General features: G+C 44.5%; 1 protein-coding gene across 2 annotated transcripts in view; it reads right to left on the bottom strand.

The window, feature by feature from the left end:
- Positions 1-408: 408 nt before the first annotated feature.
- The window catches only part of LOC133112141 (CUGBP Elav-like family member 4), a 108165-nt gene continuing 81562 nt past the window's right edge, over positions 409-27011 (bottom strand). Inside the window, exons 4-13 of one of the 2 annotated variants that reach the window (XM_061222856.1) lie at positions 26580-26708; positions 22190-22269; positions 15794-15937; positions 15063-15210; positions 12553-12699; positions 11978-12040; positions 10537-10617; positions 9758-9901; positions 5725-5873; positions 409-738 (exon numbers count right to left, since the gene is read on the bottom strand). In XM_061222856.1, coding sequence (XP_061078840.1) covers positions 5746-5873; positions 9758-9901; positions 10537-10617; positions 11978-12040; positions 12553-12699; positions 15063-15210; positions 15794-15937; positions 22190-22269; positions 26580-26708 — 1064 coding nt within the window. In that variant the 3' untranslated portion in view covers positions 409-738; positions 5725-5745. Of the gene's footprint in view, positions 739-5724; positions 5874-9757; positions 9902-10536; positions 10618-11977; positions 12041-12552; positions 12700-15062; positions 15214-15793; positions 15938-22189; positions 22270-26579; positions 26709-27011 lie in introns of both variants that reach the window. The other variant, XM_061222855.1, reaches the window with a different exon arrangement.

Here is a 27011-nt window from a genome sequence, read left to right on the forward strand (position 1 = left end):
TATTTATTCTTTTAAAAAGCATTTAGTCCTTTGGTCCCTATTTTCCAAGGAATGATGCGCGTAGATAATCCTGGATTCTCTTCTTTGTCCGTTTTTCCCAGAGCTTACGTTGTCAGCCCTGCAGCCAAGTCCACTAAACTCCTGTATAGGCACAAAAACCTGTGTGTGTGTGTCTGCATATGCACGTGTTTTCCTGTGTGTGTGTCTGTATATGCACATGTTTTCCTGTGTGTGAGTGTCTGCATATGCATGTGTTTTCCTGTGTGTGTGTGTGTGTGTGCATATGCATGTGTTTTCCTGTGTGTGTGTGTGTGTGTGTGTGTGTGTGGGTGCCTGCATGGGTGTGTGACACAAAGAGAGAGGGAGAGAAACAGCGTGAGGGCACGTGCGTCCGTGTGTGTATGTATGCATGTATGTCTGTATGTCTGTGCCTGTTCTTTCATATACACCGTGGCATGCAAGCTTTCAGCACAATGTCTGTCAATGCTGCCCATCTTCCCAACAGCAGCAAAAATGATATTGATATTGGCAAAATCCTCTTCCGTTAATGGCAAAGAAGAAAAAAGAAGAAAGATGGGGCAAAAAGGAAAAAAAAATCTGCTGGTTCCTTTCGCCAGATCTTTCGGATTCTCTTCTGAGTTATCAAAGGACCGTCCTTCTCTCATGATATGTAGCAGAGCAAGAAGTCTTTGTACTTTATACTGCACTTGTGGAAATAAGATTGTGTGGCCCTTCATCCTGAAACAGAGGGAACAGACGCAGTTAGCCCCCCCCTGCAGTCTACAGCCCAAAAACGCTGGCTCCCAGTGTACACACAGACAGAACAACCAGACAGAAAAAAAACAGAAATAAATTTAAATATGTGAACTAAATCCAGTGAATGAATGTACTGGGGTGTGGTTTACCATATGGAACAGACATGTATGCTTAAAAGGTACTGGAAGTACGAATTGGAACAGGAGTCATTTAAAGCGACTGTATTCAATTTCCGGCTCTTGGAGACTAAAGGGAGTGTTCCTGCTGTAGTCCCTGAGCCTGCAGGAGCGACAGAGGGACACTGAAAACAGAGAGGCGAGAATAATATCAACGCTAACAGTGCAAAACAATATCATAATGGGGACAATTACTTTCATACTGGCTATTGGAAAACGTATGAGGTGCTTCAATGTATGTTTATTTACGTACATGCACATTCTCATTTAAATGACGACGAGTATGACAAAAGTACTGTTATGAGTACAAACATGAACGTATACAGTGTCAGATTATTTACTGTAATGTAATGCGCTTCACAAATAAAATGTATTATAATTATTATTATTATTATTAATAATGTAATGTATATTACTGCATGATATGTATAATGCTGTTTATATTTAAAAGAACAATCTACAGCTGTGCAATATCTTAAATACAGCACATACATGCTGTTAAACTAGCTGAATGCAAATGTGGAACTCATTGTATGGCTATAATAAACCGCAAACGTACAATAAATGTGGACAGGAGCTTGAGTGTTGTCTGAGTATGTGGCCTAGAATGCTTTTGTCAAACACGTATCAAAGGTATACACCAACATTTTGGGAAATATACCTTTTTACTGACTTACCCAGATGAGATTTCATTTTCATTTTTGTGCATTCCCTAGCTAGGTATAACGTGTTAGCTTAACATAAAGACTTGACACCTATAAGAGTCAGTAGCCTACCTCCTTCAAAGTGAAGAAATACACCTTACAGCAACTCCGAAACTGTGTTACTTACACAAGGTATCATGCGTATCAAAAGTGTGGGAAGAAAATTATAAAAACGAGACATTGTTTTCGGAGAAGTTAGACGGTTGGAACTATAACCGCTGAACACACATGTATCCAAGGTAGGCTACTGACTCCAATCTTTATGCTAAGCTAACACGTTATGCTAACATGGAAACCGAGCCTGCGAATTCAACCATTTTTTAATGAAGTCTGGGTAAGTCGGAAAAAAGGTATATTTCCCAAAATGTTGGAGTATTCCTCTAATAAGTCTATCAGAAATAGTTAAGTTTTATAGAATATATAGAGAAAAGAGAATAAATCACTCTTCCAGATAGAAGCATATAATGCCCACTAAATACATTTATTTAAATTTTGAGAATTGTTATAATAGTGAATTTATCTAATCACGGTAATTGTACTACTCATTTATTTGATCTTTGAAAATGCCCGTTTGACTACAAAACGGCATGTACACTAATAGATCAGAAGCTGACCCCATTTCTTAAATAAAATAACAGTAATTCAAGCATACTCACATTCACGAGAAAAGCAGGCTTCTAACACATAAATATGAGATAAAAACACAGTCGCTTTAAAACTGATCAGCTCTAAATATAATGGGCTTCTAAAAATCTTTTTTTAGGATTTTTTTAAATTATTTTTTTAGAGGAAATGCAACGGAACAAATAAACACTTTCTTTTTTTTCCCACACGGGATATTTTCACAGAAGAAGAAAGAGAATTTTCTGGTACATATATGTTCATTTCATATGGATATAGACTGATTTTCCAGTGGAGCATGCTCAGTCGCGTTGAAGGAGCATGCTCTTTGCAGAGTGTCCGGCACACACCTGACGTGTCGTCTATGAGAGAGACCGGTACAATAGGCGTAGGAGAGGTGGGCGAACCCGGATAGACTGCTGCCGTGGCAACGGGCCCAACCCTCTCTGACCCCGAGGGAGGGCCTTCCAGATGATTTGGGGGGGGGGGTGGGATAAGGAGCTCAATGAGAATCGTGCAGTCTTATCAGGGTTGGCCCGTTGGAATAGAACAAAAGTAAATCAAATGAAAGGTGTAACTTGCATGAAAAGGACCTTTTTCATGCCAGTATACGTTCAGAGAAAAGGAGGAGTTTCTGGATGTTAATTCAGTATCAGTCGAGGCTGTCATTAGTCTGCCTTTCTCTCTCTACATATATAAAACAAGGATAGAAATACATTGTCTCACATCTGAAATGTTGGTACACCTATAGCCTACAAAACTAAAATAGACAGCTTAAGAATTAAAGGACCTGGCTTTAAGCGTACTTCATATTTGAAGAGAGATAGAAAAAACACTAGCTGTCATTAAATGGGGGGACATTTGAATGGAACTTGCTGTACAGATTTGCCAGGCTCAAAAAAGGCCTACAGTCACTGTGTAATTGGTGACTATCTTCACAAATAAATATGAAGAGAAGCTGCTGTTGGCCAAACAATCACAGAGTCCTTCAGATACAGATCAGTTGCATGTAGGAGCAGAATGTAAATATTTGTATTCATACCGTGTTCAAATACATGAGCTGTAATTCTCATTCTCACTGAGGTTTGAAAAAGGTCCTTTTTTGCAAAGAGTTCATTTCTCAAGATACAGAACGAATGCGGGCATCACCTCCTAACATAAACAAGAACATTGGTACAAAATCATAAGGAACCAAAAACAACTGTTGTTGTTCATATAGAAATACAGAATACAAAATATCCATACACATTGAGTTCCACAAAAATAAAAAAACACACAAGGTCACATTACAACAGCAAAAAGGGTCAAAGTTCACACTTGATCATGAAAGACCAATCAATCAGCATTTCAGATTTACTCAAAACAGCTATCGACAATTGAAAAGGCATTAATCAACCGCACTTCACAAAGTCGCAAAAATATATAAATACATAAGAAATATATAAAGAGACGAATGGACGCCATGTCATGCAACGCAGTCACAGTCCCGCCACATGACGTCATCCAAAATAAAATGACACCATGGGTTCAACTTACAGGTCTGGGAGTTTGTCCCCCATGACTGGTGGCTAGACAACAGGAAGGCCATCTCGAGCTATGATAGGCCCTGCCTGGTTTGCAGGTTGGTTGGGTGCAAAAGAAGAAAAGATGGTGGAACTTCTTTTCCTTTGCGTTGGAAATATAACTGACCCCTTCCCCGTTTGTCCCAGTTTCTCCCCACCCATAGCTGGCCAACTGAACTGAGGCTGCCATTTTGTGTCTAAATGAACATGGAAAGGAAACCAAGCTAGGAATAAGAAGCCAGCAGTCTCACTTTTTTTTTTACGTGTTAATACAGGCATGGTTAAACCATTGACAATTTTCAGGGCTCCTTTTCACCAACATCTGGACAAAAGTAACCTACCTAAAAGATATGATCATATTTGCTAACTATTAGCAATTAGCACTGGGACATATTTATCTTGTTCTGGACTAGGATGGGGACATCCGGTCCTTTTCAGATTCCTTTAATATACTTATTATCATTAGTGTCAAGAGCTCATGAAGGCTGCTTGAATGCTTGCCACAGCTCAGACATTATAATGTGATTTTTTATATTCTTTTGAAAAATCTATCTCTGCAGAATCAACCCCACTGCGGTTCCTTAACTTTGTTCATCTCACATATGAGGAGAGTGCAAAGGGAGATACGTGGAGACCTGTAAATATATAAAATACACTGTTCAACAGCATTGGCCGTCCCCTGACCTGCTGACAATCCTGTAGTGAGCACCAGAGTTCTGGTTAGATATATATATACTCCTGGTACTGGAGAGCTGTGAGAAGCCCCAGAACCTTCCGTGGATAACCCCATACTTAACCCCACACAAAAAAAAAAGCAAACAAAAAAAATGGACAGTTTGTATTTACAGATAATATTTTCCTGCAAAGGCAGCCATTGTTTCAGGGCATATAGTATTAAATTCTGCAGTTAACAGTAAATGTCTTCGTGCTCCGTAAATGTCGTATCTGTTATTTGTTTCCGAACACTCATTAAAGTAAAGACTAGATGAAAAAAACAGATAGTGAGGAAAAAAACATTTAAAAACACAGAGAAGACTGGACTTGAGAAAGAATGGGATGAACATTTAAGACTCAGAGACTCTCAGACGAAGAGGCCATTGAAAAGACTGGACCAGCTCAGAACACAGCCAGGGGATTGGGTAAATGCCGCAAACAGGGACCTCTTCTGCGTGGCTTCATTCTGAGTCTGAAATGACTACTGTCACAACTGTGCCGAGTGTCTCATAATGGCTCCCCTCTCCTCCATATCGCTCTCGCATTTTCCCATTGTCTCTCCCGAGGGCAATACCGTACCTCACAATCATTTCCCTAGCCCTTTTCTTCATTTAAATCACCTTTCCTGCAATGGTCTTTCCGTTGGGATAATGACAACGTTTCCAATATTGTGACATTATCATTCTAAAAGTACTGACATGTTTCAGCGCCGTGGTTACCGTTCACTGTCAGACTGCTAAATTACCTTCTCCGCTCATCATTTAATGCTATCTTTTATTTCATACTCCATTAAATAGAAGGCTTGGCATGGTTTGCTTTCAGATATAGCCAAGCATAATAGCAGTCTGTACTATAAAAAAATAGTGTGCTTAATTAATAAAACTCTAGCCTTTTGCTGATAATGTAGTTGAGGCCCAACCATCTTTCATCTTTTATGGCATTTAGATCCCATCTAACATAGATGGATTCTAAATACATTGACACAGAAGAGGTGCCACACAAGACATTACCGTTATCATGGTCATCATAATCACAAATACACAATCTCTATTGTTGAGTCTAACTGTCCTGTTTAACAACACTCAGCACTGGCCCATAGTAGTCTGTCCTGTTCCTGACTTAGAGTAAGACAGCCTTTAGCTCAGCTCCTCAAACTGGAGCCCCATCTCTCCGCTGAAATCTGCCTCTTACCTGCTGAGGACGGCAGAAGGGTCAGTAAGGTCGGTTGGCGTCCTTTGGCCGCTTGAGTTGAACCTTCAGCCTCTTCATGCCGATCTGAAAGCCGTTCATGGCCTGGATGGCAGCCTGGGCACTGGAGGGGTTGTCAAAGCTGACAAAGCCTGGGAAGACAGGATGAGAGGTAGGTGGACTGAGAGACGGAGTGCCAACAGGAGAAACGGCCTGTAGTCTAGTGGTTAGGTGCATGACTGGGACCCCCAAGGTCAGTGCCCGGTGTAGCCGAAATAAGATCCGCACAGCCGTTGGGCCCTTGAGCAAGGCCCTTAACTCTGCATTGCTCCAGGAGCGGATTGTCTCCTGCTTAGTCTAATCAACTGTACGTCGCTCTGGATAAGAGCGTCTGCCAAATGCCATTAATGTAATGTAATGTAATGTAATGAAACAGATTGTGCTGATAACGGCAGACAATGGCCAAAGGCATCTCTGTGCGGCCGTGATTAAAAAAGCTGATCCATTATCTATTTTGTATATCATATATTCTGTCCATAACCAACCAGGTGAAACTAGGGGAAAGCTATGGTCCTTCTTGTTTTCACGTAAGTCTCAAAGTATATGCTTTGCCCTGGAAACCACTCTCTTATGGGTCATACAAAGAGGCCAAAACAAAGAGCACATGACAAAATGCAAACAAGTAGTTTAGGTAATAGCTCTGTAGTGTGTGTGTGTGGGTGTGTGTGCGTTTGTGTTTGTGTGTGCGCGCGTGTGTGTGTGTGCGTGCATGTATGTGTGTGTGTGTGTGTGTGTGTGCATGTGTATGTGTGTGTGGGTGTGCGTGCGTGCATGTGTGTGCGCGCATGCGTGCGTGTGTGAGAGCATGTGTGTGTGTGCGTGTGTGCATGTGTGTGTGAGTGTGTGTGTGTGCGTGAGTGCGGGTGTGTATGTGTGTGTGTGTGCATGTGTATGTGTGTGTGTGCGTGTGTGTGAGCGTGTGTGTGTGTGTGCGTGCATGTGAGTGTGCATGTGTGTGTGCGTGCATGCGTGTGTGTGTATGTGTGTGCGTGCGTGTGTGTGTGTGTATGTGTGTGTGTGCGTGCGTGCGTGAGAATGCGTGCGTGTGTGTTTTCATGCATGCATGTGCGCAGAAACGGCACACATGCTCAACCTGCACCCCACACATGGGAGCTGCAAAAGACTGTAGTTGCTGCCCCGGACCAGCAGGGGACACTGTAAAGCGGGGTGGCGGGCTCTGTGCTCGACACTGATATCACCTGAGTATCACCTCAGAATGAGGCCAGAGCTTACCACACCGCAACTCCTACCCCACTCTTATCAGGCACACCCTGTGATTGACGGCTCAAATTTTCCGCTTGCCAGCTGATTTGATCACGCCGCTATGGGTCCAATTTAATTTGGAGGGAGAGGGCAGGCTTTTGTCAGCTCCGGAGAGATAAGGCTTGTGCTTTTTACAAACGCCTTAAACAAACCAGGCAACCGAGAGCTTGTCAAACAGCACCAATCCCCCTCAGATCCCGCTTAAATAAATCTCACCCTTTCATTTACATTGGCCTCCAAAAGGTTATTGTTGGGAAGAAAACTGGGAGGAGGAATAAATAGTAAAGTGGAACAATGCAGTGGTGTTATCCAAGCTCAGTTTGTTTAACCAGTATCTCTCTGCTAAACAAGACAATCCATTCTCTTCAAATGGCCTTTTTTCATCTTTCCATCACATTTTGGTTCCAGCACCTTTGAAAAACGTTTTTTTATGACACTCAGAAACGTAAAACCTGATCAGATTTCAAAGTTTATATGTCACAAAAAAAGAAAAACAGTTAATATTTTGCCATGCCCACATTTTCAGTAAATAAATCAAAAGCATTGTGTTACTACAATTTGCTTGCCCAAAATTACAGCTGTCAAAGAATACAAAAAAATGTTCTTTACTAAATAAGGCAGACCGTATTTTTCCTATTAATGATACAGAGCGCAGGGTGTTTGTGTGGTCACAGCCGCCCAAGCAAACTGCATTATCAGAAACTGAGTGGCAGACTTCAGGGTGACAATCACCATAGCAATGATGTAGCCATGATGATAAGTCAGAGGATGCCCTGGACTGGAACCAGAGCGGTGCTTGGGTAAACTGGAGCGAGCGGGCCTTATTACCGGGCTCCTCTCCCAGTCGCTGCGTCTGAGCGCAGAACAAAAGCGCCAGCGTTTCAGAGCCTCTGACAGGAATGCGTTTTCGGCCATTTCATTTCATTCAGGCTTCCGATGATGGCCCCCTAAATGTCAATATCCGGCTTATAAATAGAGGATTAAAATAAAACTGCACGCCAAAAAATCCCCAACTCCGCTTCCAAATGTCATTCTCTTATTAATGTTTAAAGTCCTCTGAGGGCGGTTTCTTCTCTCGAAATTCGGGAAACATAAATGAACCGCAATACACATATTTGAAACGCAAGTAATACATTTCAGCCAATCATTTCCATTTAGCCAACATTCTGCTCCACCCCAAACCCTGCGTGTGGATTAAGGCTCACTGATAAGGAAGATAATTGATGTTCAGACCAGACAGAGCATTGAATGTTTCTTTAGAGTTAGAGATATGACCTGCCACTTTCTCCTCTGCCATTCAATGTAATCAATGAGGATCCCAAATCTGCATAAAGTACAACGCAATGACAACACATGCTAGTTCATCGCTCTGTTAAATTTAACTTGTAACTGCAAAATCTTATTCGACAGGTTAGATATGAGAATATACAGTTGGAAGGGGAGAGCACCTATCGTAAAATGAACTAATAACAATGTATAATTTTTAACAATGCTGCAACCAGTTCAACATTACCCTACACTATAAAAGCACTGATGTTAAATACCGTGGAGTGTTGGTCTCTGAGGTCAGAGCACTTTCTTTCCCATCGTTTATTTACTTTCACAAACACCAAAAAATAATAAATAAATAACAAAATAAAAACTAGCCAGGACTCTCCGGCTAAGACCTTGACGGCTGGGGTTTTATATCTGGGTGTGCTTTCCCATTCCTTCTGCTTTTACTTAATTGACCTACCAAAGCTTGACACGTAACATTAACAAACAGTTTCAAAGAGCTGAAGTCGACTGCTTCATGCTTTAGATTACCACAAACACAAGTGCCACAAATCGGCATGGCAACCTAAGCCACTCCACTGTGTCGGGTTCAGGACATTAGGCCCGGGCATAATTGAGTATTTCCTGTAAGGCAATTACAGATCTCCTGTAACTTCCACATTTTGCACACATGATCCATATTAGGCAAAACTGCATCCATCACAAAATCGATGATCTTGCTGGTTGTTTTTCCACTGAAACGCTAAATAGTGCATACAATATACATGTCTATACACACATCCAGAGGCTATGCGAGTGAGTGAATGTTAATTGAGCTCTGGTATTTCTCTGTGCCAGAAACACACACTTAGGAGAAGGATGTGTGTGGTGCTAGGCCCAGCTGGCCTTCATATGAACCTGCTTCCTCGCAGACAGTATGGCCCAGACATTAAAGGTACAATAGGTAATTTTGGAATTCAAATGGTCAAGAGAGGAATTGCAGCAACAAACACGCTCAAACCACAACACTGTTTATCCCACCCTTCCTCTGTAAACGCGCTGACGTTGAAACGCCATTGGCTGTGGCAATTAGAACCAATTTTCAACCAATGAGCTTGAATTATTGTACAGCTATACAATGTTTTGGTACAGTGAGCCGGCCCGTCAACTTTATATTTTGAAACCCGAATTTAAGGACTATAGACACAGGCAGAGGGTGAGTCAACATGTCAGTGAGTCTTTTTCAATGATCGGAAGGGATTTACAATGGTCTTGTAACAATGTTTTAACACAAAAATCTTACCTATTGTACCTTTAAGGCACTCATTGGACAAGGATTCAATGATGCAGGATGAATAAAGCAGGCCCATAACTCTGCGTACATAAAGCTCACTGTAAGCACCTTCTTAGCCAGAGCTTTGACTGGCGTAGATCACCATGCATGGAGATTCTGACTCACCAAAACATTTGCTCTGATTGGTCGCCCGGTCCACGAAGACTTTGGCAGAGATGACATTGCCAAAAGGCAGGAACATTTGCATGAGCTCCGGGTCTCCGAATTCCTGTGGTAGGTGGTAAATAAACAGGTTGCAGCCCTCGGGCCCTGGAAAGCAGAGCACAGGGGATTAGGAGCCGGGAATGTAGAGAGAGACGTTTCCCGTGCGTGGGAACGATGTAAGCACTGCTCTGAGTTCGGTATGGGTAGGGCCGCTCCCTAATGGATTTTTACAAACCCCCCTTTGAGGAACACGGGAGCACTGGCAGTGTGGGTCAGGAAATGCACAAACCCAGTTCAGCTAAACTGTGTCACACATTTCCACGGGTCTGTTGTTGTTCGTGCTCTCGTTGCCGGGAGCGATCGCAAAATGATGCAAGCAGCTGTTATGGCTGGAGAGACCAGGGGGCCCTGTGTGCAGTCGCTAAGCGTCTTTACTTAGTGTGTTAGAGGAAATGTTTCGTTTGTCGAATGACCCCCCCCCCCTCCCCCCAGATTAAGTATCGTGTTCAGGCAGTGGATTGAATGACAATGTTGCTGTTTTGCATTTAAAAAAATAAAATGTCTACACGGTGGGATATATCAAATATCAAAATGTGCTTATTTTTAACCAAAAAAAATGTATCAAGGTTAAAAAAAAACCAATTACGTTCTCATGTCTTGCTAATTTTATGTACGATTCATCGGGAAGAAAAAAATTGCAATTATCACCTTTTGTCTGGGGTGGGAGGGGCGTTGCTTACCTTCTCTCTGTTGCTGGGGAATGATGGCTGGTTGCTGTGGAAACACTTGGCTGATTGGCGCATAGGCAGCAGGGTAGGCTGCTGTAGCCAGGGAGATTGAAGACAGAAGCTCGCATTTACACTCAAATTTAACACCGCTTTCCGACAATATAAAGCAATAGTTTCTTTTCCTCTTCTCCGTAAGCCACTGAACCAAAAAATGAATGAAAGCTAAAAGAGAAGACAGGCCGAACCAGACCGCGGGCAACAGAACGCCACAGGTTTTAGAGCTACAGAATATTTATATTTGTGTTTGCGAGTCCGCCCGTCATCTGACGCACGGGCAAGCAATCCCCGGTGTGATACGATGCCCGAAAGGTACTTTATAATAAGTGCGGTGTAGATCGAGGACATGGGAGTGCCGTCGCCGTAATGAACAGCGAGGCTCCTGAAAATCCATTAAAATAATATTTAATGAAAAAAGCGCAGTACATTGGTAAACTCCTGTTGAGTTAATGGGTTATTGTATTTTAGTTAAGATGAGTGCTGTGGCGGGGCCATAAAGGACCAGCGGTGCGTGGAGACAGCGGGGGGAGGTGAGGTGAAAGGAGCGCACACTCGGGAGGAGAACAGGAGGTGACGGACCGGGAGGGGAGGAGAGCCCAGAAGGACGCCGGAGCGCACTGAATGGAGTACGGCTATGTTAAGAGCCAGCACACACTTCACATTACTGCATTACATTAATGGCATTTGGCAGACGCTCTTATCCAGAGTGACATACAGTTGATTAGACTAAGCAGGAGCAATGCACGGTTGAGGGCTTTGCTCAAGGGTCCAACGGCTGTGCGGATCTTATTGTGGCTACACTGGGATTTGAATCACCGACCTTGCGTGTCCCATTCATGTACCTTAACCACTATGCTACAGGCCGCCCACTTGTGGGTGCGTGGGGAGGTTGAGGTGGGTCTCGAGACATATAAAATAAAAAGTATTCATTACATTAGGCTGAGGCTTTTATACAAAGCCATGTACAGTTGATTTAGACTAAGCAGGAGACAATCCTCCCGCAGAGCAAAGCAGGGTTAAGGGCCTTGCTCAAGGGCCCAACGGCTGCACGGATCATATTGTGGCAACACCAGGGATCGAACCGCCGACCTTGCAGGTCCCAGTCGTTTACCTTAACCACTACACTACAGGCTGCCCACCTATTCCATTTTACACGGTTTCCGTTGACACTCACACCTGTCGGATGGTCTCTGTCGACTTCAAACTTAACAGCGTTATGTACACTGTGCGCATGGTTATTTAGCCAGACGTTAAATTAAACTGTGTATCACAACATATGTTATGCTACAGCTCAATATGTCGTTGGTCACAGAAAATGTCATTGCTTAACGTGTGCGCTCTGGGCTTTGTGAACGACAGGAAGATGAACTGAGAGCTGGAGGGAGGAGCAGCAGACCTGCGTAATGCTGGACACCAGCATAGGCCTGCTGCAGAGGGTCTGCCACTGTGGGGCTCTGTGCTGTGATAGAGAGAGATAGGGAGAGAGAGAGAGAGAGAGGGAGAGAGGGAAAGGGAGAGAGAGGGAAGGGAGAGAGGGAGAGAGAGAGAGAAGGGAGGGAGAGAGAGAGAAAAAAAGAGGGAGGGAGAGAGAGCTGTATAAATGTTCTATAAAATGTAACCAATCTCTGATATCCCTCATATGTCCTTTAATACCAAGTATTGAGAACATGACAAGTCACGCACTTCTCAAGATCATGGTTATGTCAGCTGCCACTCACCGTGCAGTATCAAATGGGCCATAAAGATACGTTCTAAAGATACGACTCGTCTACTCAAAGAAAAGCACATTCACCGAATTCACTTCAGTAAAGGAGGAACTGACGCACTACAGATCCTAAGTTAAAATCATTTGCTTGATTTATGAGGCGATAAATCTTGCTGGAGCGTTTAGCAGGTCGCTAAAGCTACAGTATTATGGTGTCGATGTGCGCCAGGCTGCATGCTAATTCCGCTGGGTCAGCTAGCGCTCACCTGGGTAGGGGTGGATCCCGTTGGTGTAGATGGGTTCGGAGGCTGGCTGCCCATTGGTCTGGGGTGGCAGGGCACTAAATCCGTTCACCCCGATGGGCGTGGCTATGCTAGGCACGGTGGCACTTATACCCGGGGGCGTGCTGGTGCCTAAAACACAAAGAATTAACTTTTTTCAAAATGTAATGTTTCTCTTCCCTTTCTCAGGAAGCTCATTACAAAATCAAACCAGAATCTAATTATCTGAACAAGGTAAACAGGTTGGCACAGTTAGGACTTTAGGTATTAGGTATTTATTAGACCTATTTTACTGAGTTATTGGTCTTCAGCTGCTGTAGCCTATATAATTTATTTTACTATTCAGGTTTGACGCATTGTGTGTTCAGAGATGCTCTTCTGCATACCACATGTGTGGTTATTTGCAATGCTGACACCTTCTTGTCAGCTTTGACCAGTCTGGCCTTTCTCCTCTAACCTTTCTCATTAACAAGGTGTTTTTGCCTGTAGAACTGCTGCTCATTTGATGTTTTTTGTTTTTCGCATCATTCTCTGCAAACTCTAGAGACTGTTGTGTGTAAAAATCCCAGGATATCAGCAGTTTCTGACTACTCAAACCACCCTGTCTGGCAGCAACAATCATTCCATGGTCAAAGTCACTTAGATCACATTTCTTCCCCATTCTGACATTTGGTCTGAAAAACAGCTGAACCTCTTGACCATGTGCTTTTATGCATTTAGTTGCTGCCACATGATTGGCTGATTAAACATTTGCATCAACAAGCTGGTGTACATGTATCCCTAATAAAGTGCTCACTGACTATATATCACAATTGCACGACACTTGTTAATTTGGAAACAGTATATAAGAAGTGCAATCAATCGAAATAAGAATCAATAATTAGTAAAAAGGAACAACACAGCACAATTTATTTGAAGTATCCCAAGTAGACATGATTCAGAGCAAGAAAGAGGCAATTCACACCTGACCTGACTTTGAATGCGAGACTATTCTAATTAGACACAAGGGATTAGTCCCATCTGTCCATTAGTGACTTCCGTTCCTTCAAGCCACATTAGGTTTGTCACCTTGTCAAAGCCTTCTCTTGATAAGGGATTATTACTTTTTCCCTGTGAAGGGCATTTAAGTCACACAGGATTAAATTTGATAGGCATTACCTTAACAAGTATATGCTTTTATGGATTACAAACTCTGGAAATACCAGGAGCCCCTTTATTTAATCTATTCCTCTCTGGCACTCTCTGGGAGCGGCTTACTCCATGACGAGAGTCAGGCCAGCGCGTGAAGAGCGCTTCACGGCTCACCTTTCACAAATCTTTTGTCCCTTTGTGCAGATAATAACTTTTTCCCCAAAGTCATCAGATTGTCTCAGTATTCAGGAGCACACAATCGGAGGGTTTTCCGGGAGCAGCTCTCGAGCTGACTGACAGGGAAGGGGGAGGTGGGATTGCGTTTCGGCTCCACAGTTCACCCGTGCTAAGGCTGCCCTCTTCCACCAGCGATTTCTCCATTTACCAGCTTTTTAGCCTTTTCCATTTTGAAATTGTCTTGCTGTGCAATCTATGACAGGTGATCTAAAGAAAGTTCTGATGTCTGTGACTAGAATAAAATCCCTCCCCGATACCCCCCTCTCCCTGCCTGATTGTGAAATGCAGCACCGTTTTTTTTTTTTCTCTGTCTACAGACCCTGTTCCTTGATCTGGTGACACGTGGGTCGGGATGAGCCTGGGCTACAGTGTGACAGACTCTTTCACAAAATGAGTACCACTCACCGATCTCTTCCCACATCTGCACACCATGCTACAGAAGGAAACACTGGATGCACTGGATGCTCCTCAGACATCGCATCACGGACAGTTTGTGCATTTCCAGGCATGCTGTAGATGCTAGAGGAGTGGTTGCCCACCCGGTTCCTGGAGATCCACCGTCCTGTAGTTTTCCACTTCAACCCTAATTTAGCGCACTTAATTATACTAATTAGCAGCTCAATCTGGCCTCTAGCTGTTGAATGAGGTTTGCTAACGAGATTCCTAGCTGTTGAATGAGGTTTGCTAACGAGATCTCTAGTTGTTGAATGAGGTGTGCTAACTAGATCTCTAGCTGTTGAGTTAGGTGTGCTAACGAGATCTCTAGCTGTTGAATGAGGTTTGCTAACGAGATTCCTAGCTGTTGAATGAGGTTTGCTAACGAGATTCCTAGCTGTTGAATGAGGTTTGCTAACGAGAGTCCTAGCTGTTGAATGAGGTGTGCAAACAAGATTCCTAGCTGTTGAATGAGGTGTGCTAACAAGATTCCTAGCTGTTGAATGAGGTGTGCTAACGAGCTCTCTAGCTGTTGAATGAGGTGTGCTCACGAGATCTCTAGCTGTTGAATGAGGTGTGCCTTGTTTAGGCTGGAGTTAAAAATGACAGGAAAGTAGATCTCCAGGAGCAGGGCTGGGAGCCACTGTCTGAGGCTCTCCGCTTTCGGTGAAGGCGCAAGACCTTCCGCGTACCTGAGGAGGGTGTCATGGGAGCCGCCACCAGGCCGTTGACGTTGAAAGCTGCCATTTGCTGCATCTGCACCGCGGCGATGGCCGCCATGGGGTTGAGGTACGAGCCCTGGGCAGCGGCCATGATGGCTGCTTGCTGTTGCATCATTTGCTGCTAAGTTATTGGACGCAGACGAAGGGGGGGGGGGACGACGACAATGAGGACATATTTACACTCACAGTCTTATTTGCTTGCAGCAGACATGTTTACGTGGAAAATGCCGGATTCGCCTCCCAAGGGCTCTGATTTATGGAGCTTATTAGCCTTTAGCTCATTAGCGCCAAGCTGCTTAGCAATGTGACACATAAAGGGACAAGCTTAGAAAGGAAGTGCATCGGCAGTCCACTGTATTAGTGCTGATAAATACACTCCAACAAATATTCCCATTTAATTTCATATTCTGTTTTACATGTTAATAAGTGAGCTGAACGAGACAAGCTTTGAGACTGAATCTATTTTACTGCATGAATTACATTATTTTACGGTATTTATTTGCCCACGAGACATCCTCACCCAGAACCTCTTCCTGTGATTACAGTTTCAGTGAGCTGGGCATTAAGCTATCCGGCAAACCCCGTTGAATAATTTGTTGGTAATAGAGAAACTGAGGGATGAGCTGATTTCTTAATGTTGCAGAAGCAGTGCATGGCGCAGGATTAGCCGTTATGCGGCTTAGCGGGAGGTCCTGACTCACGGTGTGGGTGTACGCTCCGTAGGCTCCGAACTGGATGGTCATGGGGCTGAAGATGCCCAGCTGACCCGCCATCTGGTGCATTCTCCGCAGGGTCCGCTCCTTGTCCGTGTCCGCGAACTTCACCACCAGGCTGGAGGAGGCCCCCTGTCGAGACACGAGAGCGTCGCACTGACCGCCCTGCCTGTGGGTCAGCGCCGCCGGTCAGCACCGCCGGTCAGCCCTGAACGGGCTCAGATACTGCCTTTAACTCTCAGCTCTGACCGCCGTCAACACGCTGACTGAACCCAGGCCCAAGAGCACACCAGTCAAAATCGAGAGATTAGAAATATAGGTTCTTTGTTTCTATATTTTTTTTTTATAATTAGCATAAGGACGGTCGTCTTTATGTCCTTCTGCTATACGATAAGTGACTCGCTTGAAATCACCTTTTTTATAAACCATGTACAATTTTCATAGATGGAATACAGATCAATGTTACAAATATACGTCCACAACTCCAGAATCTGCAGATAAGGCTATAATTATATAGCTTTCAGACTGTCTACTTTTCCATTCTCGTGCCAATATATCCACTTTCACAAGGCTTATTCTCATGTAAACCTGAGCCTGTTCTGATGGGTCCCAGTGCTCACAGAATGTGACACACACACTCATGCTCACAGAATGTGACACACACACTCATGCTCACAGAATGTGACACACACACTCATGCTCACACAATGTGACACACACGCTCAGAGAATGTGACACACACTCATGCTCACAGAATGTGACACACACTCATGCTCACAGAATGTGACACACACTCATGCTCACAGAATGTGACACACACACTCATGCTCACACAATGTGACACACACGCTCAGAGAATGTGACACACACTCATGCTCACAGAATGTGACACACACTCATGCTCACAGAATGTGACACACACTCATGCTCACAGAATGTGACACACTCACAGAATGTGACACACTCACACACAGAATGTGACACACTCACACTCACGGTCACAGAATGTGACACACTCACACTCACGGTCACAGAATGTGACACACACACTCACAGAATGTGACACACACACTCACAGAATGTGACACACACTCATCATGTCTGTGTGAGCATGTCCCAGCACTGCTTTACGGGTCATCTAGTCGTGGGTTACGTGGAGCAGCATTGACACCGGAGCCCCTTTATTTGCATGCAATTAAAGCATTTCACAGAACTGGCAGAGACCAGAGGTACGCTTTCATAAAGGGAGGAACAGTAATGTGTATCTTTACAAATGACAGCATGCTTATCCTTAATTAAGCTTCAGCCCCCCACAGCGCGCGATGGCTTTCTGCATTCGGAGAGCAATAAGGCAGCCGTGGTGGCAGATCTCAGAGGCTGCCAAGGGAGCCCGCTAACCCTTAATTACTGACAGATTACATATGCCGCACGTTTCTCCTGACCTGAACCCTCGCAGCTCCTCCATGCATCGGGCTTGTAAGCAGACGAAGGGCGCAGCCAGCCAGGAGGCACTGTTTTGATCTCAATTGACATTAGTTCCATAGTGTTTAAAGATGAAAGCCCAGACCGTCGGGATACCAGGGATGTATACTGTATGAATTATTGAGAGACCGAAAAATGAGGCCGGCCCCAGTCTGTGTTATTCTCCCTGAGAGATGGTAACCTTCAAATAGTCAATACCACAGGGCTGGAATCACGCCCAAAAGGCTCTCACATTTTTAACAAGGTTGAAAGGGTTTCCAATGGGGTGGGGAAGAAAGTCGCGAAAGTAAATGCTTCGTGTTTTGTAAATGCGAACGTGAGCCATCGCGCTCGGATAAGTTATCGGTGCCTCGGAAGGTAATTTAAAGTTTTTCCCGGCGCGGTCGCGTCTCCTGACGGGACGGGTGGAGAGGCGTCACGCCACGCCCGGCGGACAAAGCGCTGTGTCCCGGGTCAGGCTGCGCGAGACTGGGCCTGACCTCAGGCAGCGCGGGGCGCCCTGGTGCTGTTCCTACCTCCACATTTCAATTAGCTCAATCAATACTCCCGAGCTTCTCTTTATTGCTACATGGAGTCGCCTTTTTATTCTTTTGTTTTATTCAAATTCCTGACCTTTTCCTGTTCCTTCCTACTTTTGGGGGCGCCGGTGGAGGGACTGGACTTTCAGATTTTAATGAAGTCACCGCAGAGAAGCGCGGGCGTTTCCTTTGTGAGAAAAGCCGCCGTTTACATCACTGTTTTAGGTATCCGTGGCGCGATTCGCTTAATATTCTTCAGAGAAGATATTCCAGGAAACAGAAGTCGGACAGCCCTGGGCAGTCTTTGTTCATGGAGGCATGACTTGGGACCCCACTCTTATCCCTCAGGGAACAGATCCTGGGAGGAGAGGGTCTGTTAAAATCCCATATGCTCTCAGACAAAACGAGACACAGCATCTGCGTTAATGATCTCATGCGCCAATCAGAAAATGAGAGCACTGGAGTCTAGACATGAAACACTGGCACCTTCCTCTCCAGCAGAAAAAAACGACAAGAAGGCAACAATAATGATGGTACAACAGCTTGACTTCTTTTGTTGAGATGAAAACATTCCCGTACTTTGATAGAGATGAATCGGAGAGCACTCACGTTTGGCGGATGAAACACAAAGATCAGTCAGGGCCTCGAAAAAAAATCTCATTTTCCCCCCAAAATACTTGACTGATGAAAAGCTCACATATTAGATTTCGCAAGGACGAAAAAAAAAACAATAACTAATGAAACTGTCACGCAGGATAGACACCCGAAAGAAAGAACACTTTGAAGAGCAAGGCTTTTATCTGTTTGCATCGCCGATAGTACTAACCCCAGCAAGGTTAAAGAGAAATGACAATGGGATATTAAGTATGCAGTGCAGTGACAGGGAAATGGAAACGTGCCGTTTCATTCCTGCTTGGAGCAAATATGTCCTTTTTGGGCTTAAACAACATCCATCTAAGTCCCCTGAAACAAACTTATGACTGTAAACATTAGTCAAAAGACAGTGTGTGGAAGCCTGAAGACTCACACACCTGGGAGGAAGGTGATTCAAAGCAAAGCACTGTTCTTCATCTGCGACTGAACGCGCTACAGAGAATTCACACTGACCAAGTAATTCCCCGAAAGCGAATCAAAACAGGGCATTGCAAAATTCCTCATGTTCTCTACCTCATTCCGATGATTAGTGGATAATGGAAACTCTCCAGATCAGGTCTAAGAGGCCCAAGTGATTATTACATTAATGGCATTTGGCAGATGCTCTTATCCAGAGCGATGTACAGTTGATTAGACTAAGCAGGAGACAATCCTCCCCTGGAGCACTGCAGGGCTAAGGGCCTTGCTCAAGGGCCCAGCGGATAGTACAAAATCAGCACCAAACTGCTCGCCATTGAAAATGTTTGAAGAGCCTCAGAAATGTATATTGTTTTCCATAGCTACAATACATGCCCTGTGACTACTTCCAAAAGCATATGAACAAGTTTAATTTCTCCGTATAGTTCTTTCTATCTAATTTGAGGCTTCATTTATATTTCAAATTGTGTGTTACTCACTGTAAAATTATTGTGGGCAACTTTTTTGCATTGGAAATACAATCAAATACTATGCTAACAAGACTCTTGTTGCTCACTTTTAATTACACCGCAAGCCCTAAAATGAGCTAGAATGGATACGTATTCATGTAGAACAGAACAAAGCTTTATTGTCCACAGAAGTGGAAATGTATTTTACAACAAACATCATTAAAATGCAAACCCAAAACTTTTGCATTGAAGTTTTGACAATATCCAATATTCCGTTTTACAGGTGAAAACAAAATGAGGTAATTAATTACCCGGAGCATAACTGCCACTCTCCTGGGGTTTCACACTCACCTCTTTAGGCCACTGCACACCACTGGCAGCCGGGCGGGAGAAACACAGCTCATTATCACCGTATTCTCCCATCTACGGGGTGAGCGGGACACTCTCTCCATCCACACACAATCCCCTGAGTGCAGTGTGTTGAATTTCCACCCACAACACCCCTCCCCCCCCCCCCCCTCGCCAACACACACGCAGAATAAATCAACAGCGCACACCACTCACAGTGGGGGTGTGAGCTTTGCTGGGAACCTTTTTCGGTCAATTACTGTATTATTGATCAAAGTACTAATGTTACTCAAATCGTCCACCGTATTTTCGTCTTGTCTCTCCCCTCTCTTTCTCCCTCGGAGTCGGCTGGAGCCGTGATGCGAAGGGGGCCACAGCTTGTGATTTCTGCGGTACTTTTGGACAAAGGGAGGGTGAAGGTTCTGCCACTTCAAAGCACGGTCCTTTCAGCGGAAGGCTCCGGAATTGCGTTCGGCACAGACCTTTCCCGCCACATCAGCCCGCTCGCTTTGATCTGGACGGAGCCCCGGCGCTGGCCTCTCACTGCGCATTTTGTTTCTGACATTTGAAAGCGATTTTCAGAGCACTTACAGTACGTCCGTCAACATACGGCGGATACGGACAACAGCGGGCATAAAAAACCCGGCCAGATTTACACCTGGTGGTTCGATCCCTGGTCCAGCCACAATAAGACCTGCACAGCCGTTGGGCCCTTGATCAGCTCTTACCCCTGCATTGTTAAGGGGAGGATTGTCTCCTGCTGAGTCTAATCAACTGTAAGTTGCTTTGGATAAAAGCATCAGCCATCCAATTATGTAACCGAACCATGTAATTAAGGGAATTATGCTGTGTAGAGTTTCAACAGATTCACTGAGGTCTAAAATATGTGGATGGTGTGAAGGGCAATGCACTATGTCCATCTTCCTAAGAGCAGCAGGATTTCTGACTAGTTTGTTTGGGGTTCATCTTTTACATAAGCATTTAGCTCATTCCCATCCCTGCAGGTTATAATAACGGGATCTGTGATGCGGAATTCCTCACTCTTCTTATTTAATCAAAGGGCTTCCAATTTTAAAAAACAATTATTTTCAGATATTATTCATGTATTGTTGTGCCTGCCAGTTCAAGCGAATCTTCTTGACTGAATATTGCTCCTTCTTCAGAGTATCCAGACACTACAGACGAGTGGAGACGTGTGTCATATTATCCAAATGAGCTGGATCACTCTCATTGCCAAAAAAACCATCACTGGTAAAGTACTAACTGCCATCTCTTCTATTAATGTGATTTTGGTTTGGGGTGAAACAGGTGTAAAATGGAGTCAATATTGGTGAATGCAAGAGTACTGAGACAGTGACACAGTCTTTGTTGATTTGGCTATGTATTCCAGTGTATTACATTTGAAATGAAAGAATGGTTATGATGTTAAAGTGTGGACTATCAGCATTAATGTGACTGTATTTACATGGCATCGGGTGATGCATGTAGGAATTATATATATATAAGTTTGGGATGATTTCAAACAGGCCTTGGCCTCCAGTTGAGTTGGATAGCCTGACTGAAGCTGGTCAGATTTGGTTTGCTCCTGTATTTCTGTAGATAAGATTTTTTTTGCCCTCCAATATCAGGGTCAGCCATGTGTGCGTGCTGCTAACCCAGTCCTGAATTCCAATATCAAGTAGCTCTGAGTATGTTTGTATGAATGTGTGTGTGTCTGTGTGTGTGTTCATACACAACTGCATGTCGGTGAATATATTTGAAAAGCCAAACTCTGTTTGAGGCAGATCAATTGCAGCACTAAATATCCACTGTAAATTACAGTATTTGTGGTTCAAAATATTATGTTTCGAATTGGTCCCATGTTTACGAGAATATCAATTGTATATTCACAAATAAACACTTTTACAAAGCCTCTACAATGTGATACTAATTCAGTAGGTATTCATTAAGGATAAATTCTTTAAAAATAAAGCTTTTCTCCCTGTGCTCATAACGAGGTTGAGCAGCAGCCCTACTCTTGTGTGCTCCTGCGTGCTCACTGAGCCACCCTACTCTTGTGTGCTTCTGTGTGTGAGTTGAGCAGCCCTACTCTTGTGTGTGCTCCTGTGTGTGAGTTGAGCAGCCCTACTCTTGTGTATGCTCCTGTGTGTGCGCTCACTGAGCAGCCCAACTCTTGTGTGTGCTCCTGTGTGCTCACTGAGCAGCCCAACTCTTGTGTGTGCTCCTGTGTGCTCACTGAGCAATCCTACTCTTGTGTGTGCTCCTGTGTGCTCACTGAGCAGCCCTACTTGTGTGTGCTCCTGTGTGTGTGCTGAGCAGCCCTACTCTTGTGTGTGCTCCTGTGTGCTGACTGGGTCACCCTACTCTCTCCTGTGTGCTCACTGAGTTGCCCTACTCTCCCCCCTGTGTGCTCAGTGAGTTGCCCTACTCTCCCTCCTGTGTGCTCAGTGAGTCGCCCGACTCTCTCCTGTGTGCTCACTGAGTCACCCTACTCTCTCCTGTGTGCGCTGACTCACCGGCATGGTCTGGCCTCCGTGCAGAGTGTTGATGGCCGCCTGTGCTTCCGCGTGGCTGGAGAACTTGACAAAGGCACATCCTGCACACACAGCACGGGGAGAAGGAAAGAGCTGCCATCAGGAAATCGGGCCTTGAAAAAGGTAAAAACATTCATTACCACTGTTTTAATTTAGTCCATTTTGTTAATTAATTCTGACATTGCTGTTTTGAGTGCAGGAACTGTGAATAAATCACTGTAATTGTACTGAATGCATTAACTGCACAGCGCATATTACCTTTTGTTCATTTGTGAACCCTTCCAACTTAAGGGAATTAGAGACAAAGAACTTAATTCTGAGGGATTCTAGTGATTATTAATCTGTTTAATATTCAAAGAATACAATCAATGCTTTTGGGGCCTTCTGCAAAATACCCAATGATTACAAATGCACAGGAATACATGGAGGAATCTCTTCATATATCTAACATATATAATTAAACCCATGATATAAAGGATATGGATATAAAGCTCTTCCTTCATTGTGCATTAAATAATTATTCAATGTATCACGTCTCTTCCCCTGAACTGCAGTATCTTAGTTAGATATTTTGTCGCCACATAAGTTCTAAAAATGTATTTCATAACTTCAAATTAGATATGTGATAATGTGTAAAATGTGTTCATGGGTGTATTAAAGATAAAGTTTATGTTTTATTAGCACCCCTTAAGTATATTTAAAAAGGTTTTAATTTTCCGGTCCAGGACTACACACGGTTTATTAGTCTATCTCCACTCATCAGGACTCTGCTCTGTTACTGTGCACACAAAGTCCTGTTTCAATCATGCCTTGAGCTAGCTGATACAACACAATCAGCCTTGTGACTGTACACGCACCCGATATTCATTTTACCATTGAGGAATATCAAAAATAATAATCATGGGAATTATGCTGTGTAGAGTTTCAACAGATTCACTGAGGTCTAAAATATGTGGATGGTGTGAAGTAGCAGACAGCCATCCAATTGAGTGTAAGATCAGTAAATCAGAATCTGTATTACCCAACAGGGTGGCCTGTAGCGTAGTGGTTAAGGTACATGACTGGGACCTGCAAGGTCGGTGGTTCGATCGCCGGTGTAGCCACAATAAGATCCGCACAGCTGTTGGGCCCTTGAACAAGGCCCTTAACCCTGCATTGCTCCAGGGGAGGATTGTCTCCTGCTTAGTCTAATAAACTGTACATCGCTCTGGATAAAACGTCCGCCAAATTACATGTAATGTAATGTAGAATTTCAACAGATTCACAGAGGTCTAAAATGTGTGGATGGTGTGAAGTAGCAGACAGCCATCCAATTGAGTGTAAGATCAGTAAATGAGAATCTGTATTAATCACCAGTAAAAAACAGGGTAAAGATCTTTGGAAACTACAGGCTTTTCCACTTGCCTCTGGTGGACTATTTCCACCTAATGTCACCTACTCCCAAAGGGTCCTAAAACACTGAATTAAAATCACTATTATGGAACTAGCAACAAGGAAGGACAGAGAAAATAAAACAGTTTTTCTGCATTTGTCTTGGCCTCAGAGGCTATGTGGGTAGTCGTGAATTTTCAAACAGGAGGGAAAAAAATAAGCCACATACTTTTTTGATTTGCCCCTATTTCTCCTTGCTTTCATTTATTTGTCTTTTGCTACCCACGGCTTGGAAGCGCAAAGCCAGTTTCCCTCCAGCTGAGATGCGGTTGGCTGCAGTCTGCAATTTTAATGTACGTCTCTGCTTGAAAGCACAAAGCAGATTAACCTTTGTAGTTGGAATAATAAGTGGCAGTTAGTGCCGAGGCTCAATGTGCTATGTGCCTAGCCTAAGCTATGTCGCTACTTGTTGCTTCGCAAGTAATTATCTAACGAGCCTTGTAGTGATTAATCATTGAGCCCCCAGCCATAGAAGCTCAGTGAAAATGGTTGACAAAGTTTTTTTCAGCAGAAATGATACAAAATACATACAGTGGGCTATTCCATCTGCTGCTTTAGTATAAAGAAGGCTTATGTGGCATTGTTTTCCATGTTTCTGGGGAAAAGCTCTCAACAGCACTGGAGGGACAGCAGGGTCATATACTGTTGTACAGGAATTTATTAATTGAACAAATACATACATTTACTGCAGTATTTTCAACCTGGAGGCTCTCAACTGTGATCGTGCAGGCATGAATCAGACTAAATGGGTGACATTTGTAGCACTTGTAGATCTTAATTACATATTTAAAAGCTGTTTCTCTACTGCTCAGAAGAGCCTTCCGCAGTTCAACTTCAGCAGGAAACGCTGTGTTTTTAAGCTCTTGCTCTCTCCCTGCTCCACAAGATATAATGAAACACCTGTGCAATCCGGACTTTCCATATCTCCCTATGTCCAGCTCGCCTGTCCTCTCGGATGTGTCACAGTGTGTGACAGACTGTCTTTGGTAAAAATAAAATGTTACTGTAGTCCAAACTTATTTCTTAAAAAAGAGTCTTTTTTATATCAAATCCACATCGAACTACATGAAATGTAGCTTTTTCAATGTTATTACTTACTGGGCTGTAAACCTCTGCTTAGCCTGGCCAAGCTTAAGATGTGAAACAAGTATTGATTTGGGGGTGCAGGAGTGACAGAGAACATCAGCAAACAAGGTGACAAAGGAAAACTAATGTCAACATGGGAATACATGTGATGGGACTGGGCAGGGAGAGAGAGAGAGAGAGAGAGAGAGAGACTGGGGAGGAGGGAGGGAGAGAGTTCATTGACACAGGTAGCACTCTATTTCATTAATCATCTGTCAGTCAGCGGCAGCGTCAGGGCCGAGCCTCTGTGTGAGCGCTGCTGCAGGTGAAAATAAATCAGCAGTGACAGGAGCACAGGAGCACAGGGTCAGGAGCACAGGGACAGGAGCACAGGAGCACAGTGTCAGGAGCACAGTGTCAGGAGCACAGGGACAGGAGCACAGGGTCAGGAGCACAGTGTCAGGAGCACAGGGTCAGGAGCACAGTGTCAGGAGCACAGGGACAGGAGCACAGCGCAGGAGCACAGTGCAGGAGCACAGGGACAGGAGCACAGGAGCACAGGGACAGGAGCATAGGTACAGGAGCTCAGGTACAGGTGCACAGTGTCAGGAGCACAGGGACAGGAGCACAGGAGCACAGCGTCAGGAGCACAGGGACAGGAGCACAGCGCAGGAGCGCAGGGACAGGAGCACAGGGACAGGAGCACAGGGACAGGAGCACAGCGCAGGAGCACAGGGACAGGAGCACAGGGACAGGAGCACAGCGTCAGGAGCGCAGGGACAGGAGCACAGGAGTACTGGAGCACAGCATCAGGAGCACAGGGACAGGAGCACAGTAACAGGAGCGCACGTGCTTCCGCTCCATATGGACCCCTTCTTCCATTTCCCTTCTTCATTTTTCAGTATATATTTGGAAATGCGTGTTTTCACACCTCCCCCACTGCTCAACACATCCCTCGCTCATATTCAAACACGTATTTAATAATAGACAATAAATCGCGGAGCATACGAGAAGATTCTCTCCCTGCCTGTGTGGGAAGGCACGCCGGACTGCGGTCTGTGCGAACGAGCTCTGTTCTGCCTCATTAAAACCCAGCAGAACAGTTGGAGTCAAAAGGCAGAAAGCAGAATTAAAACAACGGTCCTCAGCAGTGTCATAAGTCCGTATATGGTGCGGACGCAATCCGTATCGACTAGTTTTCCAGATCATGAAGGTTTATATTGTAAATACTCAATGTTATCCCATGTGTAGAACAAGGGAGAATTTGAAAGATCTTGCGGCTTCTTTGGTTGACCTAAGAACTGATGACATGATAGTGGGCTGGCTCGTGGAATGGGAACTCTCGTAAGCCTATCAGGGGAACTCTCGTAAGCCTATCAGGGGAACTCTCGTAAGCCTATCAGCACTGATGACTTGTGATCTGTGAAAGAGTGGACTTGACCAAGGGGGGAATAGGGGGGTGAGAACAAGATGAGGGAGGAATAGAGAGGTAAGGGTGAGTGTGTGTGCTTGATTGAGTGTGTGTGCATGCGTGTGTGTCTGTGCGTACATGCGTGGGTTAGTGTGAGTGCATGAGTTGCGTGTATGCGTGTCTCAGTGTGTCTGAGTATGTGTGTGTGTGTGAGAGTGCGTGTGTGTCTGTACGTGAGTGCATGAGTTGTGTGAATGCGTGTCTGAGTGAGTGAGTGCGTGTGTGTGTGTGTGTCTGTGCGTGAGTGTATGAGTGTGTGCGTGTGTGAGTGCGTGTGTGAGTGCGTTTCTGTGTACGGCCAGTGGAGCTAGCAATAGCCGGAGGAGAGCAGCAGGGCTAACGGCAGGCATGACGGAGCACAGAGAGGCTGATGGGAAGGATGGAGGCCTGACTGGCGGCGCTGACCCTTGCTGGCCCCGTCGGGCCCTCTCAGGATGGTGCACTCCTCGATCTGGCCGAAGGCCTCGAACAGCCTCCGCACGTCCTCCTCGCTCTGCTGCTTTCCCAGCATGCCCACAAACAGCTTCCTGTCTTCTGGAGAGAGCGGGAGACACAAATAACACCATTACCCACAGAACAATTCAAACCCTTCATATCCTCTAACATTCACATTTCTTTTTTATGCTAAACCGCTATCAAATTCTCTTTAATTGTGTCCCTGTCCTTTCTACTATCAGGGAAACTGGAGAATCCGGTGGGAGATGAATAATTGCGCCATTGTACTCGCTCTCTCTGAGATTCCATACGTTGCAGAAGATAAATGAGTTGTGGCCCTCAGAGTAGATTTAGAGGACTGTTTTGTCGAAAATCAGAGGCCTTTGCCTTTTGATCCATCTT

The sequence above is a fragment of the Conger conger genome, chromosome 15 (assembly GCF_963514075.1).
Source record: "Conger conger chromosome 15, fConCon1.1, whole genome shotgun sequence".
Classification (NCBI taxonomy): Eukaryota; Metazoa; Chordata; class Actinopteri; order Anguilliformes; family Congridae; genus Conger; species Conger conger.